The sequence below is a fragment of the Daucus carota genome, chromosome 7 (assembly GCF_001625215.2).
Source record: "Daucus carota subsp. sativus chromosome 7, DH1 v3.0, whole genome shotgun sequence".
Classification (NCBI taxonomy): Eukaryota; Viridiplantae; Streptophyta; class Magnoliopsida; order Apiales; family Apiaceae; genus Daucus; species Daucus carota.
Window position 1 is genome coordinate 39,037,958 of NC_030387.2, and position 16,209 is coordinate 39,054,166.

A 16,209-nucleotide genomic window follows, 5' to 3' on the forward strand; every position below is an offset into this window, starting at 1 on the left:
AACTTTACTTTAATCAGTTGGGCTGAATATCAAATTAATATTATTTAATTTAAATATAATAAATATCATAACTCTTGAGAAGAACACGCAGCAATAAGCCAATAATTTTTTCTCCTAGCAGTAGAATTGAGAGTTCTACCATAAGAAAATGAAATTTTTTTTGTACCAAGTGTACAGTACTTGGAAGGAGCAGCAGCTAACAGAATAGAATGAAGAACAGAAGAGAGTAGCACGTAAGATGAATAATTTTTGATTAGTAAGGTCAACAGATTGAAACACAAATTAGTAACTGACCAAGTACACCTTGCAACAAACTAGATTTTCCACTTTATTACAAGACAAACGTTTTAGAACTTGATAAAAGAGAGGATCATTAGCTCATTCTACTAAACTCTGCTGTCAAAATTCTGGTATCATCATCATCTATCTAGCTTCCTTGTATGATTGTTTTGATTCTTTATAGTCAGGAACATGTTGGTTCAAATGCCCTGCCTTCTGCAGATACCAGCTTCAATTCTTCACTCGGCAAGCAGAGACTCTCCCCTTCCGCTGCTGCTGGAGCTTGCTCGGTGTATTTACAGTTGATGCTTCGTAATACTGCATACAATGAAGATATTCATTAGTTTTCGATATGAACACTCCCTGGCAGATGCAGGAGGTTTGTGTGTACTCGAACTAATGGGAAAGGGAAGAACTGATCTGTGGTAGGCGTATTACGAAATTTAATGGAGGACAATGGATGAAATCTAAACAGACGGCTAGTTCTATCATATGAAAAAGTTGCACTACCATAGGACACAAATATACGAGTTCGAATAAAGGAGCAGTAGGCCTAGAAAAGACAACAATCACAAGAAAACTTTCATTCTATTGCAAGTATATGGAGAATATTATTAAAGGTGCCCTTAGAATGATGCACTAAGACTGGTGCTTTGATATGCTGATCTCATTAGATGGAGAATTTCTGTCAAGGAAGTCTGAGAAAAATGGCCAAAACAGACATTATACCCCTTGCCCTTCCATATATCCTAGAGATGAATTCACTTGTAGAATTAGGGTGTTGTTCAAAATCCTAAAAGGACATCAGAAGACATTTGAATGAAATTACATTTTTTGGACATCCGATTTATGCCTCCTGATGATCTAATATAGCTAGTCATCAAGCCATGTCTCGCACTCAACTGGTGATAAACTTGAAAGGGCAAATGAGGATTCCAACTCTAAGATGTCTTATAAACTATCTTATCAATATTGTTAATCATGAGGCAAGTCCACCATATAGGAAGTGCAATTATACATGTACCAAAATACTCAAAATTTATCTTTAACAACTAAGAAAAGTTCGGTGTTAACTTCAAGCACTAAAACACTTGACATATATCTTAACGATTAAGAAAGCCCTGCAGGAATCCGTGACAGTTTCAGCACTTTTAACTTATGAGCATATCTTGGTACCTTGTTTCTGAAAGATCTAATGACTGTTGCCAACAAATTATCCCCTGCAATTTGTCTAACTCGCTGTATTAACTCCTGCCGTGAGATCTTATTATCCTGAAATTAACATAATGAAAACGGTTAATTCAAAGGGGCAGAGCAAACCCGTAAACAATACAACACTAGTTTTTTGATAACCTACTCTATTATCGCGGTGATACTTCATAATCAAATTGGTTGCATCAGGTGGCAAAACCTTAGCCAGAGTCGAAATCAGACTTGGAAACGGCATCCAAGGTGAAGTCGGTTTTCGAATCTGAGTCCTCTGGTGACCTGAACAACGTAAAACACAAAAACAATTAAATAATCAGATACCGATATCAACCATGTAATTCAGTAAAATTTTAAAAACGATGTCGAAATCTGAGAAACTCAATCTAATGAATCAATTTACCTTTTGAGCAAGGTTGAGCTGTGAAAGTGACTAAAAATTCCGGCATAATGTGGGTATTCATCTGATTAGCCCAAACTATAATTTTCTTAGGACATTCCAAGCTGTCAACTCCAGAATCGAACTCACTGGAGCTTGGATGATATTGTTGCGAACCAGGGCGAACAAGTTCAACCCTCCCCAATAAAACTCGACAAAGCAGAAGATACCTCAATCCATCATCATCTTCCACTGCAGCTTGCACACTGTAACATGCAATAAAATTAAAACTCATCAGAAAACCTAACCCACCTTGGCAAAAGCTTAAACTTGACAAAGATCAAACTTGATCAAATAACTAAATTCACTAACTTTAAGCCCAGTAGGTCAGGTCTATCCTCTGGGACAGTTCTTAGTACGACTCTCACTCATCCCGAAAATTATTATCAGGACAAGATACTAATTTCCAAGCTAATAAGTAATAAGCCTACTTGTTAATTTAAAAAGAACAGAATTGAAACAAAGCAACAACCTTTCAAGTTTCAAGAGCATAAAAAAGCAGATCAAATAACTAAAAGTCACCAACTTTAAGCCCAAGTGGTCATGAGTTTACCCGCTGTTGTCCCAAATTTCTTGGTACGACTCTCAATCATCCCAAGTATTTTTACCAGGATAAGATACTAATTTCTAAGCTTATAAGCCTACTTGTCAAATTTAAAAAAAAAAAAAAACCCAGAATTGAAACAAAGTACCAACCTTTCAACAGGAGCACAAAAAGGAGACAGATAAACACCAGTCCCATAAGAACCCTCAGTTCCATCTCCTTGTCTACAATGACCAAACCCATGAGCAAGAATCTTAATAATCTCATCTTTTCTCCCACCATACCAAGCATACTTAACATTTGCACCCCCATTCTTCCTCTCCAAAGCCTTCTGAAACACTCTAAACGCCTGAAACCTAGCTTGAAAAGTAAAACCAGCAAAAAAATTCCTGCAAACACTCTCAACTTGAGCATCCAAACCAAGATCTCTCAAGCCCACCAGAAGCCTCTCTGCAATAGTCTTGTACAGCTTATCCTCCTCATTCAAGCTCACCAATTTCTCCCCAGATGACTCAAACTCACTCTTAGTACTCCCCCCAACCACCATGCTTTCGCAATCCGAAACCGAAGACTCCTGATCCTCATGGTCAGTCTCAGGCTCAGAATCATGCTCAAAACCATGGCTCTGAACCACCCTGTTCTCAAAATTGTAGATTTCTCTGTTCTCATCAGAAGCCAAACCTAATGAGATATTGATCATGTTTACTAATCAACAAGGCCCTTAAGAACTAAAAGTGTAAGGAACAATACAACAGTATTTATATCTGTGATAACAGAAGTACTAAGCTAAGAAAAGAATAATGGTGTAATATAACTAAGTTAGAACTAAGAAAAGAATAAGGAACCAGAATCTGAACCAGATGCAGATTCAAAGGAGCTGTGAAAAGAAGCTAACAAGAATCAAACAATACATACAAACATAACAACAAAGTGTGTGTATGGGTTAAGGTTAAGACCAAACTGAAACACGAGAAAGTGCCAGAAAGCAATTGGGTTTTGTTTTGCTACAACAAGTTGATATGAGAAACAGGGAATTGGGAATGTGATTTGGGTAGTATATATAGGGAATGAGGAGATGAGAATTGGTTGTGATTATTATAATGTTAAAATTCAAGGAGGCAAAGGAAAGATTTGCGTGGGGGGAGCTTACTTGGGGGATAAGTAATTAATAGTATTTATGTGTATTTGTTCTAGATATAAGAAATTGGGAATTAAAATTAATAAGTTCAATTTCATAATTTATAGAAGAATTTAAGATTTTTGGATAAAGTGATAATTATTTATCAAATCATAATGTAATCAGTAAATTTGTGATTTTTTTTAATTTATCAAAATTAATCAAGATTTTTTAATAAATTATACTCCCTCCGTCCCCCTGAGTAGTATACATTGGGGGACGTGGACGCGGGATTTTAATGCTCCTGCAAAGTGTTGTTGTGCAATTTATTTTTAATTTTTTTTTTCTGAATTAAAGTTTGGATGTTATATTTTTATACAGAAAAAAAATCTCAAAAATAAGTTACAAAACTATATTTTATAAGAGCATTAAAATACATGTCGAGTCGTTAAAAAGAAACGTATAGAATTAAATGAGATAGATGGAGTAATTTTTTTGGAACACTGATATTTGTTGATTTATTGTTTATTTATTTGAGTGATTTGGGTTTGGTCATGCACGACGTGGCTTGGTTCTTCACGTTTTGTTTTTGGCTGCGCTTGTGGGTGTTTGTTTATGTATTTATGATGATGGACAGAGTGATAGACGCAGAGGATACGTGGTGCGGGTGTGAAGAGGCGGTGCGGCCGCGGTTTTGGGTCCACGGTTTGGTTCATGTCCTCACTTAGAAGGCGGTTACTGTTTTTGACTTGCTTTCTTCTCGATTTTATTATTTAGAATCACGGTTTTCGAACTCAGATTTATTAAAAATTTATAAGAGAACCTTTTGATAAATCTTGATATCAAGTTAGGAAGTTTAGATTTATTAAATCATTTTCACCTATTTTTCATCAAAAAACTGTTAAAGTTACTTTAATAAGAATTATTTCCAATTTTATATATTTTAATTTTTTTTTTACTTAATGATTAGAATAAATAGTTTTTCTAAAGAAATGATTAGGATAAAGATTATTTTCAGGATTCGAGATGCGATGGGAATGACTGTGTTGTATACTTGTATTTATTGCCTTGTTCATATTTTTGTCACGGTGATCCTGACGTGTGAAGATAGGATAGAATCATAGAACCCATTTCTTTCTTTCTAAAAACATCTTTAACGAGGCTAATTAAATTAGACGGACTTGTAGAATATTATAGAATTGAATTTTTTTAATTTTTATATATAGTTTCTAATTTTTATTTATAATTTGTTCTAGAATATATGTCAACACTATTTAAAATTTAATTAAAGTCTTTCTTACTTATGTTCCAACATCTGTACCATGTTAACATTTAAAGCATTATAAATGTGTATTTTATTTACATATCACCGTGAAGATAAAATTAATCTTTAAACTTGTAACACGAAATTATCCAACCGACCTAAAAGCAGGTCGGTTTACCGCAGCATCGACCTACTTAACTAAAAAAAGTACGCCTAGCGTGCTTCTGTAAATATCTTCCTCCCAATGTAGTCCCATTGTCCCATATCACAGATCCCGACACAAACAAACAAGAGATTGAGTTTACTACTCCAACGTGAGATGTTTCGAGAAATACGTACTCCCTCCGTTCCCTGAATTGTTTACTGTTTGCACATATTTTGAGTCTCATATAAAATATATTTTTATAATTTTTTAAAAATTTTCCTTTTCTGAATAAAAATTTAAACATCAAACTTTTTTTCAGAGGAAAAAAATTTAAAAAATATATTACGAAACTATACTTTAAATGAGCATGGAAAAACGTGTCAAAAAGTAACGTAAGAAAATGAGGAGGACAGTGAGTAATATTTTATATTAAATTTTTGCAGCTGGAAAATGTTACTAGTGTTGTTGAAGGTTAGCTCAAGTCTTGTCGTACCTTTTCGATTGATGCCCCTGTTTCTTTTGGGCTCCTGCTGATTTAAAACACTCAACATTGGGCTTTACCAGCCCTGGGCTTTGTCATTCAAAAAGGCAAGCATAATGTATTCAAATTTCAAATTTACGTAATCAAAGGAAAAAAAAAGAGTCGGCAATGTAAGCAAAACAAGAGCTATATACAGAGAAGTCTTTATATATCTGAAAGTCTGAAACAATGGAGGCTTTACATGTTTCATGAAGGCTAGAGCCGAATTGTAATGTTATGTCATTCCGTCAAACATATAAAGACAACTATACAATGGGGAAAACATACAACTTTGCAGAGCCAAAAAAAGGCCGATTTGAGGAATCCATATTACATCCAAGATCCCCATCCAGGAAACATGTGACACAGCCGATCAGGATCAATTGCATCTTGTATAAGCTGTTGTACCTGCAAAAGAAAGCCGAGTTACTTTGTTACAGAATTTTATAACAGTTACTTGTTTAGAATATATTTATTTTAATATTATAAGTTGAATATCTTTTAAAATGGTTATATAATGGTTAGGATATTGTATTCAATTATTATTTTAAATTGCATCGTATAAAATAATAAAATAATATGTAAGTTGTAACTTGATATATTTGCTAATATTTACGTACTCTTTTCATTCGTAAGGTTGGGTTTGTAAAAAAAAATGTTGAAAATATGAATTATAAGAGGGCTTGAGTAGAAAAGTTATCTACAATGTTATGTAGATTCTCTTTCCCCGTATATACAAGAAAACCTAAAAATAGGTTGTTTATATAATATACCTCTTCTATGTCAGCATATAAAATAACGCTTGATACAGTCAAATTAGTGATTAAGTTGAGTCAGATGTGCAAAAAGTTATCAAACTGATATATATATAGAGAGACATAATCAATCATGTTAAATTGAAGTTAATGATATTATCATTACCTGCCCATGCACACTTCTCATTTCACCTTCTTCATAACCATCTAGCTTTTGTTTAACACGCAGAAGAGCCCGGGTGGCATCCTTGTTCCCTTCATATTCATCTTGCGAGTCTTCCAAACTTGTTTCAAGATCATCGTATGTTTCCTGATGAGGAGAAAGAAGAACATCGTGTTAGGGATAAAATATGAGATTCACCTTCTTATGGAAAGCACACACGAAAAAATATATGACACGGGAAACCCACGTCCCAACTTGTATTATTTTAATCAAAACCGTTATCAATAATACAATCAATCAAACTATGATACTTAAGCCTAAAAAAACTCAAACATTCGTCCACAAGCGATACCTAAGTCCACATCTTGAGCATACATAACAAACACTATATGATTATGCATATAGTCATCTCAAACTCAGCTAAATCAAAATCTTATTCTGAAATATCCAACTCCAATTAAAATCCAATTTTGAAATCTCTAAATCTAGTCAGAATCCAATTCATATTGGGTCGATACTGAACAATCCATTTTCTTTGTGACCAAGACATACCTTTTATAATAATTGTCTAAACATACAATTATTACCCATATATATCTTGGATCACCCAAGCCCATAGCCCCATACCATTGCAATGGGACCTAACACATCATATGCATTATACAAGTACATACATTAAAAATTTTGAGGTTCATGTAGAATCCACTTGCAAAGAATCCATATAGGGATGGCGACGTTCAGATTTGGATCGGGTTTAGCTAAATCCAAATTTAAATATCTTTGGGTCTTAGAACTAAATCTAAATCCATCAGGTTTCGGATCAGATCGTTCTTTTTTTTCGAGTATATATATTTTTAAAAATAATATAGTACAATCCATTATACTTAACAAGCAAATAATACTAATGTTCCGTTATTTAAGCAATTAATATTATATATATATATATATATGTGTGTGTGTGTGTAGGTACGTACGTACGAGAGGGTGCGTTTTAGTTGCGTGTGGTGACATCTAGGGGGCCATTAGATTAGATTCATCTAATGACTTAGATTTGTACTAAGTTTCTATTTTGACTTTTGTAAGTTCTATGGAGTATTGTTTCATCGAAGACCGTGGAAACCATATAAGTTTTTCAATGAGGAAAGTGCAAAATGTATTCTTTCACTAAACATATTATATAAAGATTATTATTTATTGAAAATCATTAAAATCATGTATGTTCTGGATATGTTTTCTAACATGCAAAACAATATGTTTTGTAAAATTTTGATTGCAAAACTTCATAATATTCAAGATATCTAATGAAATAGTGGTTTTCCTAGCATATGTTTTATAAGATAATACATTTTGTAATGTTTATCTCGCAACATACATGGTTTTCACGGTCTCCGATGAAATAGTGGTGTCTAGAGAGCTTACCGAGTTGGGTTCTATGTAGTCCATTTATATTGGAGTCCTTAGAGTCCAGAACACAATTAAATTAATATCTTTAAATCATGGATCAAACATGTATTATGCATCTTCATTAACCATTTTTAATAATCAAAAACATCATTATCCATCTATTTTGACAATTGTTTGTATATATAATGAAAGTGCAGAACAATTTATTTTGCGTGCAAAACATTTTGTTTTGCTTACAAAATCATTGGTTCTTCTTGCATAAAATATGTTCTTCTTCTACATGACATGATACTCGTACATTGCATGAAGAATAATACTCACAAAATATTATATTATTGATAATAGAAATCGTGCAAAATAATGATATTAAACTCTATCCTGCAAGGGACTCCGAGGACTCCGACAAAACACGGACTCCATATAACTTTACTCTTTATGATAGAACAATGTGATTATTTATGCAGAACTACTTTAGAGTGGTAGAAAATTAGTAAAGCGGAAAAAAGGATTATTTATTCTTCGGTAATGCCTTAATAACATACTAGTTTATATTTAGAGGGGAAAAGCTGTGGTATTATCCAGGACACTATATTTACAGTTGGATTTACACCCAGCATGAAATCACCTTTTTTTGTTTACTTTCCTTTAAAGTTTGACAAGAATAGAACAGTGGACTTTAACAGCATTTCCGACATATTTGTTATTACAAACAGACTTGCAGCAACTGTTGAATGTGAAGCACACTATGCGTAGTTCATCAAAAATATTATGTTTTTTTTAATGATAATATTCGTCTTTAAACCAAATTAAGTCACAAAAAAATGTAAGGCTACACGTGATAAACTTCTTTTTACTACTGTAATTCTCTTCTGAATACAGATATAACTTTGCCCTTTTGATTACAGAAAAATATAAAATGCCAAATTTGCATAATAATTATGTACACTTTACGGACTGTTAAATTACCAAATGTTGTGAAACCATATAGAGCTTCAAATTACCCAACTCGTGATGCTTGCTAGCCTAAACAAGCTACAATTTTTTTCTTATTCATAAATTATATGATATACATTTTAGAATTTAACATGTATTCTACAAGTTTAACCAACTCAAACATATCATATTCAAGGTTTTTCCGATATTTAATATTAGTATTTCAAGCTTTTACGCGAAACTTGAACTTATCAAACTTTTGTCAGGCCGAGCTTAAAATTTATGGGTTGGTCGAACTCGTACCTAAGCCTGAACAATTGAGTCGAATTTGATCCTGGCAGCTCGACTAGATTACATACTCATAAAACTATAGGAAATAAAGAGCAGATCCTGAAGTGTACCTTTTGACGTTGTAAAGCCTTCAAAGGGGATAGCGCCCACTTATACAATGGATCATGCATGAAAACCTGCAAAAGAATCACACTAGATATGTAATAACTGAAAAAAGATGAAAATTATCAATAGAATATTGATTTGGCCTTTCATACTTCAAGGATGGTGAGTAATGCTTCTTTATTAGTCCGCATAACAGATAGAGTTTCCTCACAACATCTTCTAAATACCCCTTCCACTCCAGTTATTCCCATACCATCTACAATATCTCTTGTCAGCCTAAAGGGGACCTACATAATTAATCATGATTTAACCTTAGGAAGCAATGATTAACAAAATAGTAAATAGACTGAATAAAGTGAATAGAAAAGATATAAGGAAAACGATAGACACCCGCTCAGGTGTTTTAAGCATCAAGCCCTGCTCAAAGGCAACACCAAGATCAATATGAACTACTTCAGCAGTTGCCTGATCTATTAATATGTTCATGGAGTGGCGATCTCCAAGTCCAACAATGTAACCCACCTGATTCAGGTAAGAAGCTTTATTACAACTACAACACACCTCAAATCAGTACTAAAAAAGTAAGAAGAAATAGATCAAACATATGATGGAGGATTGCTGCAAGTGTCAGAGACTAAGCTCACCATTGAACTAGCTGCCACACTTCGTGTGTAAGCAAGCCGTTTTTCAAACCAGTCAGATGGGTGTAAAAACCTCTCCAAGAAAAAATAATGCATGACAGGCCTGAAACAAAGCAGGAATGTAAACAACATAAAGTTATGAAGACCTCATTCAAAGTAGATCGGTGAAAGCCTGTGAACCTGAAATTCTTACAGACTTCTTGGAAGGCTTTCCCTTTGTCATTTTCCTGCATAGTGATGTCACTATTAAACTCATACATCCAATCTAAGATAGTACAGTACATTATTGTCCTTCACCAATATTCGTGTGCACTCAGAACTGAGTTGAACAGCATTCACACAAGTCTCTTTGTAACCGTAAACAATATTCTTCTATAATAAATAAATATAGTACCATACTAGTTATGACTCAACTTTTATGATATTTTCAATAAATTAAAAATTATAAATGTGATATTCCTATATTGTAATACACTTTCTTAAAGACCAACGGGACCTTTCGACAAAGTCTTCATTGTAATTTAATAATCATTGACTTACTACAATTCTAGCTTATAGCCCGTGCGTTGCACGTATATTTCTATGTTTTCTATATTTTTTAATTTCAATTTTATGCATTATTTGTTAAATTGTATTTCTGTATACTTTAATTTTAAAATTTATACTCTATAAATCTAGTTATAAATTTTTACTTCAATTATCTTTTTATAAATTGATTACATATAATGGTGCCCGTGATCATGTTATAACTTTAAATACGTAACTTATCCATAAGAAGTGATATAAAAAATTGATTTATAAAGAACCTTTGCACTATTAATTTGTTATTTTTACTAGTAAGTATGAAATCTCACATACAGATCGGAGAATGCAATTTAGCCTTATAATGATTGATCTGCACGCATTTGATTATGTTTTCAAATGTGTATAAAATTATAATACACATAGGTGTTTATTTGTCTATGAGAAACTAATATTATTTATAATATAATTTTGGTATGACATTTTATTTTCCAAAATATATGGTGCATTTACTTTTCTGACGGCATAATATTGCTTTCTAATTAATTTTAATATCGTTTGTATTTTTATGTTTGGTATTTTTTATAAGAGTTAAGTTCCATGTAGTCCACATATTTACCGTAGTACCGTAGACCACATATGTTCTGCAACTATATAATGGTATAAAAATATTGCAAAATGTATGAAACTTGTTATTTTGTGAAATACATTCTATAAATATCACTAGTTCATAAAAAATATTGAAAATCATTTATGTTCGACAAGTAGAACACATATGTTCTGTAATATGTAAATATGTTCTGCAAACTTAACATGTTTTGTAGAAGAATGTGTTTTTCACTATTTAACTTGTAGAATGTTTAGGATTGTCAAAATTTTTAACAAAATAATGATGTTTATAGAACATGATTTGCAAAATAACACATTTTGCAATGTTTTTATACCAATATATAGTTGCAGAACATACATGGTCTACGGTACTACGGTAAATATGTGGACTACATGGAACTTTGTTTAAAATAATTTTGTGATATCTGGTAACTATTGTGTTATAATAAATATTGGGGGGCAAAAATATTTGATAAATTTGATGCCTATTAGAAAAGGGAATTGCAAAGTATAAGAGAAAAGGAGCTATTACACCCATTCTACTGATGAGGAAACAAATGAGTTGAATAAAAAAGTTTTTTTTATCCGACTGTTCTTATTTATCTAAATCATGATCCAACGGATAATATACTTTTTATTGAACTAAGGACCATGAGACCAACAAATCCACCTTGTGCTAATTATGTATAAGGATATATTTATAAAGTGATAAATAGAAATAAACATATTATAGTAATCAAATTCTATTTGCATAGGTATTAGTTACTAATATGGTGTTCTAAATTGTAGTAAAAGTTAGAAGATATAATAGTTGTATTTAATATTAAAATAAGTAAATAAATTATAATTACCTAAGTTACTACGGAGTGTTCGACACGACACATATCCGAGTGTCGGATTCGTTAATTTCGAAAATTTAGGGCACGGGGACACCGTCCAAATTTCAGACACGGGTACGGGGACACGACAAATTTTAAATAAATAATATATTTTTATATGTTTAGACTTTAGAATAAATAAAAAAATATTTTTATTCATTGTTATTATATCTAATTTTATTTTGAGAAAATATTATTGATATAACTCATTTTTAAGATAATTAAAATAAATAATTTATATGGAAAATAATTATAACCTGACAAATAACACATTTTAATACTTACAAAAATAAAAATAACACACTTTGAAGTAGTACATGAGTTTAAAAAGTGAGTGGGAGTTGATGTTAGCTGGGTTACACTCTTTATATTTAATATGAATGTGGACTAAATTAAGTCCAGATACATTATGGAGCTTATATGTACACACACATATACATATCATCGTCTTCTTCATCTGTTTTTTCTTTTCATCTTTTTCAATCATCTTCTTCTTCTCATCTCATCTCTCCTCAATACATGACTTATCTTTGGCGATGAAGATGACGTGTCGGAAATTCACATGACGGATCCGGTACGTATTTCGGGTCATGTCCCGTGTCGGGTCGGGTTGACACGGGTATGGTCGCCGGAAGTGACGAGTCGAAGTAACTTAGATAATAACTAAATTTTAGTGGGTGTTTGAGAATGGGACTTCTGCGCTTAAAAGCCCAGAAGCCCATTTCTTCTTTCTTGCCAATTGTTTGCCAAATAATATGAAGCACTTAAAAAAGGTAAAAGAAGCCCGGAAAAAAAGCTACAGAACCTGGCTTTTTTCTGGACTCAACTTAAACTTCTTTCCCTCTTGGCTTCCGGCTGCCTACTTCATTCAGTCTTCATGTTATCTCCAACGAGGTGATTGAATATAAGAAAACTTTTTAATTAAACTTTTGTCTTCAATTTTATGAAATATTCAAATATATTAATATTATATATTAATATTTATATAAATTTTTAAACACACTTATAGATCACTTAAATGTGAGACATTTTAGTCCATTACAAAAAATAGTTTCGAATCATAATTTCACTTATTTAAGTTATAAATTGGAATAAGTTATAATAATAGAAATTTGGTCAAATCTTTTCATTCATTCCTGAATTATATTTTAATATAATCCTAAGAAATAAATAAATGAAATTTGTAACAAAATGAGAGACAAAGCAAACCAAAAACCATTTTTTATATAATATAAATATTTATCTAATCTAATATTTTTATCAACTTTTCTCAATTTTTTTCGTAAATATCAAATAATTATATTACAAAACTACGAAACTATAACAACTTATAGGTTAAGTTATCCAAATATCAAAATAAATTTTTTAGTCACGGTATCCAAACACTTATAATAGCTTATAAGTCCAACTCGGCTTCTCACTTCTAATCCACTTCTTTACTTTAAGCAATAAGTCACTTCTTTTAAGTCAAGCCAAACGGCCCCTTAGTACTTTGGTATTTGGTATTGTGTGTTCCACTGAAAGTAGGTTTCGGTTATGAGTATAGATATTACAATTATTATTTTGTAACTTTCATTTGTAATTTAAATCTCTTATATAGAATCTATTATTATTTATTAACTAAAAAACTTGACTATTTTATTATAATCTTAAGAGGAAGTCCACTAGATTCCTACTAAGAAATCAAATTCAAATATAAATCCATGAACTCATACATGACAATACAAGCATATCTATGATCTCCTTGGTAAAGAAAATAAATTTGAAAACTTAACAACAAGACACATTTATATTTTTATAACTACTAGCCTTTAACCCGCACAAAGCACGGGTGGGTATATAATTCGTACTTTATTATTTAAAATTTTAACATTATTTTATTAATATTTTAATATTAATGAGTTGAATTTTAATTAAATTATATTAACCAACTGATTATACGTTCCCACCGAAGATTTAGCTTTTACAATTTATTATCTATTTATAAATATCTTTATGTTATTAATATGTGATAATTATTATTCAATTAATTTTAAATCAGATTTTTCATATTTCGTATATCTTCATATGTATGAAAAAAATTATTTATCATGTAATAGATTAGAGTTAGAAAGGGTTACATAATGGTTGGTGTTTGTATTGAAGTAGAACATGTTAGAGCGTAATGATTAGTGTTTGTTTTGAAATAGAACACGTTAGAGCTAAAAAAAGTTATATAAAGGTTTTGTTAAAAAAAGATATTCAAAATTAGATATTTATACTTTTATTTTCAACATCATTATAATTTTTTTTATAAGATATTATATGATAATGTATTGTCATGTGTGTTTTTAGTATTTAAAACTATGTAATAATGTAAGAGTAATAGACCTCCACATGTTGCAGACTTGTAGTTATAGAGGGAGTACCAAACCAAAAAATATAACTAAAAATTTGGACCACAAATTATATCGATGTTGGCTTATATAGTACAGTATAGATTATTTTTTAACCACAATATTTTGCAAATAATATTTGATATTTTACAACAAACTTAAGAAATGAAATATTTTAGAAATTTACTAAATTACTCCATGCTGAATCAAGCGTAGATGGCGATTTCACATATCTACCAAGGGAGACAAGTGAAACCCGCAACAATATCTATCCTCGAGGTTGGAAGACAATTGAACATAGATGATCGTCATAACCAAACCTGTCAAATCTTATGGACTTACCGATAAGTAAACACAATTATTTGACACAAGGTGGCCCAGACAAAAAGTAATAACCATCCGAGTAATCCATTCATATCAATAACCATGTCATCCGTTCTTCTTTGGTCTGTAAGATTCGGCATGTCTATCATGACTCAGTTTGAAACTAGTTATACTATTATCCAACTGTATTTAGATGGATACAGTGGAAAATGCATGTTGCAGATTCAGGTTCTATAGTTTTCACCATGTAACTAAGATCACATATTGGATCAGCCAAAATAAATATAAGAAAGAATTCAACATTGGGAAGCAAAATGATTACATATTAAATGCCACAAATTGTTAATGCTAGTTATGTGATTAGCGGGTTTGTATTTCGATAATAGCTAATATACATATTGGCATGCTTATTAAGTCGACAAGTCGAGCCTCGGCGCCCGGATGCCTTGGAATCGACTAGTCGACAAGTCGCCCGACTAGTCGAAATAAGTCGACAAGTCGGAATATATATATATATATATATATATATATATATAGTAGGGATTATATAATATAGATAAAAATACATCATTCAATATTTCAAATAGGAAAGAGACAATACGTTCAAATACCAAAATTTACAATCATTGCAGGTTTATTTTAGAATTATCATAATGCTCATCAGGCAGCAGATGGTGTATAGAAACAGGGCAGGTAGAAGCTACGTAGGTTATTATTTGAAAAACTGAGCACATGCTTGGCAGAGCAAGACAGAGTATGTAAAGAAAAAAAGAAAAACAGAGCATGAACCTACTGTCCAGGACCATACTTGTAAAAAATTAAATATGAATTAAAATAATTAAAAATGATATTTTTTAAATTAAATATGAATAAAATAATATAAAAATAATTATTAAACATTTTAAATAAAATTGGACTTTTAAAATAAATAAAATTTAAGTAAAATAAAACTATAACTTAATTTTTAAAAATAAAAGTTGGAAAAAATATGAATAAAAATTAATTAATATAAAATAAAAAATAATTATTAAAACGTTTTTAATATAATAAAACTTGATAAAATTAAAATAGTTTTTCAGAAAAAAAGGATAAAAGAATAAATATTAAAAACGTTTTAAATAAATGTTTTTACATAAAATTAGAATTTAGAATTAATTTTGAAAAGTAAAATATTAAAAAAAAATCAAAAAACAATCAAAAAGCAGTACATGTCACAGACGTACTACCTGTACGACTTCCCACCCACAATATATACACGCGACCGTGTGTATATACATACGAACAGGGCGATTGAAAATGAAAAAAAGAGAGAGAAGTGAGACGAAGAGAGAGAAAGAGAGAAGAGGAGAGAGAGAGGAGAAAATGAGAAGCTTACCGGAGAATAGTTCGCGCTGACGAAGTTTGCAGCAGGAACACGGTAAGTATAGGTTAAATAATCGTAATTAGGTCGGGTTTAACTATGTTTTGGACCGGGTCGGATCGGGTTTTACCCACGGGTCGACTTTTCTTCCCAGTCGTTCAGCGACTAATATTTCTCACCGACTCGGCGACTAGTCGGCGACTAATCGTCGACTAGTCGTCGACTCAATAACAATGCATATTGGTAATCATGTGCTTAGACCAGACCAACCACACTATTCCAGTCCACGACCTCAAAATCTAAATGCAAGAATCATAAAATAAACAATAAAAGGC

The 16,209-nt window shown here is 31.5% G+C and overlaps 2 protein-coding genes across 2 annotated transcripts in view; both read right to left on the reverse strand.

The window, feature by feature from the left end:
• Positions 1–227: 227 nt before the first annotated feature.
• LOC108193525 (probable inactive poly [ADP-ribose] polymerase SRO5) lies at positions 228–3,545 on the reverse strand. The gene is made up of 5 exons (XM_017360219.2): positions 2,621–3,545; positions 1,889–2,130; positions 1,637–1,767; positions 1,456–1,551; positions 228–597 (listed from the first exon to the last, which is right to left on the reverse strand). Exons 1-5 carry the CDS (start codon positions 3,166–3,168, stop codon positions 511–513), a joined length of 1,104 nt encoding a protein of 367 aa, XP_017215708.1. The 5' UTR covers positions 3,169–3,545; the 3' UTR covers positions 228–510.
• Positions 3,546–5,646: 2,101 nt separating this feature from the next.
• The window catches only part of LOC108195966 (serine/threonine-protein kinase ATM), a 53,643-nt gene continuing 43,080 nt past the window's right edge, over positions 5,647–16,209 (reverse strand). Inside the window, exons 73-79 of the mRNA XM_017363003.2 lie at positions 9,987–10,033; positions 9,810–9,909; positions 9,556–9,687; positions 9,318–9,452; positions 9,171–9,236; positions 6,436–6,579; positions 5,647–5,922 (exon numbers count right to left, since the gene is read on the reverse strand). Of these exons, the coding sequence (XP_017218492.1) occupies positions 5,845–5,922; positions 6,436–6,579; positions 9,171–9,236; positions 9,318–9,452; positions 9,556–9,687; positions 9,810–9,909; positions 9,987–10,033 (702 nt within the window). The 3' untranslated portion in view covers positions 5,647–5,844. The remainder of the gene's footprint in view (positions 5,923–6,435; positions 6,580–9,170; positions 9,237–9,317; positions 9,453–9,555; positions 9,688–9,809; positions 9,910–9,986; positions 10,034–16,209) is intronic.

What these genes read in the sequence shown, in the direction of transcription:
- LOC108193525 (XM_017360219.2), bottom strand. Translation starts at nt 3,168, where the DNA reads ATGATCAATATCTCATTAGGTTTGGCTTCTGATGAGAACAGAGAAATC. An exon ending in AGCTCAACCTTGCTCAAAAG is followed by an intron (nt 1,768 to 1,888) that starts GTAAATTGATTC and finishes TACGTTGTTCAG; the next exon opens with GTCACCAGAGGACTCAGATT. An exon ending in AGTATCACCGCGATAATAGA is followed by an intron (nt 1,552 to 1,636) that starts GTAGGTTATCAA and finishes TGTTAATTTCAG; the next exon opens with GATAATAAGATCTCACGGCA.